At 43.7% G+C, this 2,816-nt stretch overlaps 1 protein-coding gene across 1 annotated transcript in view; it reads left to right on the forward strand.

Annotated features, from left to right (window-relative positions):
* The window catches only part of LOC103398043 (TBC1 domain family member 10A-like), a 10,182-nt gene extending 8,684 nt beyond the window's left edge, over positions 1-1,498 (forward strand). The window contains 1 exon segment of the mRNA XM_008336530.3: positions 1-1,498. This exon segment is cut by the window's left edge and continues 36 nt beyond it. Within this exon segment, the coding sequence (XP_008334752.2) occupies positions 1-533 (533 nt within the window). The 3' untranslated portion in view covers positions 534-1,498.
* Positions 1,499-2,816: the final 1,318 nt, after the last annotated feature.

The raw sequence follows: 2,816 nt of genomic DNA on the forward strand, positions 1-2,816 counted from the left end.
AGCGGATGCAGGGCGCACGGCACATCATGATCTCGGAGCCGCCCAGTCGCCAAGACCTGCGGCAGAACCCCACCATCGTGGTGGAGGACCCCCAGGCCGGCGCACAGCTGAAGAAGGAAGACAAAAAGAGCAAGAAGAAGAAGAGCGTGAAGAAATCCCCGCCCATTCCGGAGATTCCGAATCCTTACCCTCTTCCGACCGAGCCCCAGCCCCCGCCCCAACCTCAACCTCACCCCTTTTCCCAGCTCCAGCTCAAGCCCCGGCCCCCGCCTCAGCCCCAACCCCAACCTCAACCTCAACCCCTTTCCCAGCTCGAGCCCCAGCCTCCGCCTCCACCCACAGAACCACCAGCTCCCCCTCCAGTCACGGACGAGACGCCCGCACCTGTGCCGGAATCCGATCCCGATTCGCTTCTTCTTCATCATCATCAGCAGCACCTAGCCCCGCCCTCAGACCCCCCTCCTGCCAAAGAATATCTCCTCCAGAGATCCACACTAAGCCTCAGCAGCACAGAGCAGGACACGTACCTGTAGCTTCACCGCCATTGGTCCAAGTCGGGATGAAACACCAGCATCAAGTCGGTCCGTGGCCGTCGGCGCCGCCGTCCATGTCACCGCCTCAGGTCACTTTTTTTCCGTCACTAATGTTCGGGTGTTACAAACGCCCGTTTTACCTGTAACCTTGACTGACTTCCTTCACTGACGCGGCGTCACCTCTTCTCCAAGACTTTTTTACGACGGTGAGAAAAGTCGGTGTTTTCCGTCTTAAGTGTTCAATTTTTTTTTTTTAAACGCATTTCTTCTCCCAAAATTAACACTATTAACCTTGCGTGCGCAGCCTTCCCACTCAAATCGATCGGATCCTTTTCCCCCGCCCTGTGTGTTGTCATTAGCGGTTTTGTCCACCAGAGGGCAGCCTTGCGACAGCGGTGCCAAAACAAGGGGCGGGATTCTTTTTACACAATCGCTCATTTTTTGGGAGACATTTTGTATATATTTTTGTATAACTTTTGGAACCGACTTAATTCTTTCCACGTCACTGAATCGTAACACGGCCCACGCTGTGTTTATATAATGTCGTACTACGAGCTCTATTTATTTAATAACGACCTCTTGCGTGGCCTGTTAGCGCTCAGAGGTCACATGGTTTTCTCACGTTGATGGAACTTTTAAACCACGATCATCACTGTGCCATACACTCCCAGCCGCCAAACTAAAATCTGTGCGAAGTTCCAGTTTTTGTGTTTCCCTGCCACAGCTGGGAGAGCGTCCTATTATTACAGATAACCGATAAAGGTGTGGAACATTTCGACTGACAACGTCGAGACCCGGGGACTAGAACAGAATATGGTATCGTTTGAGAGGTCAAAATAAGTCTTACATTTACGTTGTTGTTAAGGTTTTTCGGAACAGTTTGAGGTCAAATGTGTTACTTGGCGACAAGTGACGTCCAGTCACTGTGGCTACACTGTCTATATATGTGTTTTGGGAATTAGACATGGATATTACACACACATATGTGTCTATATATGTACATATATGTATACATGAATATCTACATATATGTATTTATGAATATCTACATATATGTATTTATGAATATCCACATATATGTATTTATGAATATCTACATATATGTATATATGCACATATATGTATATGCACGTATATGTGCATGTATATGTGTATATATACATGTATATGTGTGTATTGTATATGTATATATTGTATATGTATGTATGTATATATACATATGTATATATGTGGATATATACACATACATATACATATATATACACATACAGATTCATTTCTAGAGCCTTAATTCTAAAACTACCATCTAATCTACTTCTGTGGATCCACTGAATTTCCACGTCATTTTTTTTTTTTTACACAGTTGACCTAACGTTACAGGGGCCAAACAGATTTCAATGTATTTTTTAATTTTGTGGGTTTTTTTTTTTGTCTTAATATTATATTGCTAGGACGTCCAAAGCTAATCAAGACTGTTGCGTCAAGGTGGTCTTTGACTACTATCTCTAACCTAATTGCGTAAGTACAGTCAAATCGTGGTGGTCGTCAAGATCGAGAGTTTTTAGATCGATTGCGTCACTGCAGCACGACAGTCCAGACGTTGGACAATCGTTTTTTTTTTTAACAAAGTTTGTTACTTTTGTGTTCTTTGATTGTAATGAAAACTGATAAAGGGAGTTTTGAAAAAACGTGTGTGTGTGTTATTATTATTATTAATAATAATAAAAGTTTTTTTTTTAAAGAAAAAATACATTCGTAGGTTAAAAATCGAGGATTTTTATTGTCTGACCACACGTGCAAAACATGCAACAGTACGAGTTCCCGTACGTTAGTTCATTGTTTCCCAAAGGCTGGGTCGTGACCCTCAGGTGGGTCACAAGAGGGTTTTTTTGGGGTCGTCTCGCATCATGTTTCCCAGGAGTTTACGAATAACGTCTATTGATTTGGGTCACGAAGGTTTGTGTAGCTAACGTTAGCTCTGGTGTCTGTACCAGGACCGTTGTTGCTAATGTTAGCTTTGTTGACTATACGAGGACTGTTGTTGCTAACGTTAACTCTGGTGTCTGTACCAGGACTGTTGTAGCTGACGTTAGCTCTTGTGTCTTTTTCAGGACTGTTGTTGCTAATGTTAGCAACAACTTGACTATACAAGGACTGTTGTAGCTAACGTTAGCTCTGGTGTCTTTTCCAGGACTGTTGTTGCTAACGTTAGCTCTGGTGTCTGTACGAGGACTGTTGTAGCTAATGTTAGCTTTGGTGACTGTACTAGGACTGTTGTTGCTA

The sequence above is a fragment of the Cynoglossus semilaevis genome, chromosome Z (assembly GCF_000523025.1).
Source record: "Cynoglossus semilaevis isolate Cse_v1.0 chromosome Z, Cse_v1.0, whole genome shotgun sequence".
Taxonomy (NCBI): Eukaryota; Metazoa; Chordata; class Actinopteri; order Pleuronectiformes; family Cynoglossidae; genus Cynoglossus; species Cynoglossus semilaevis.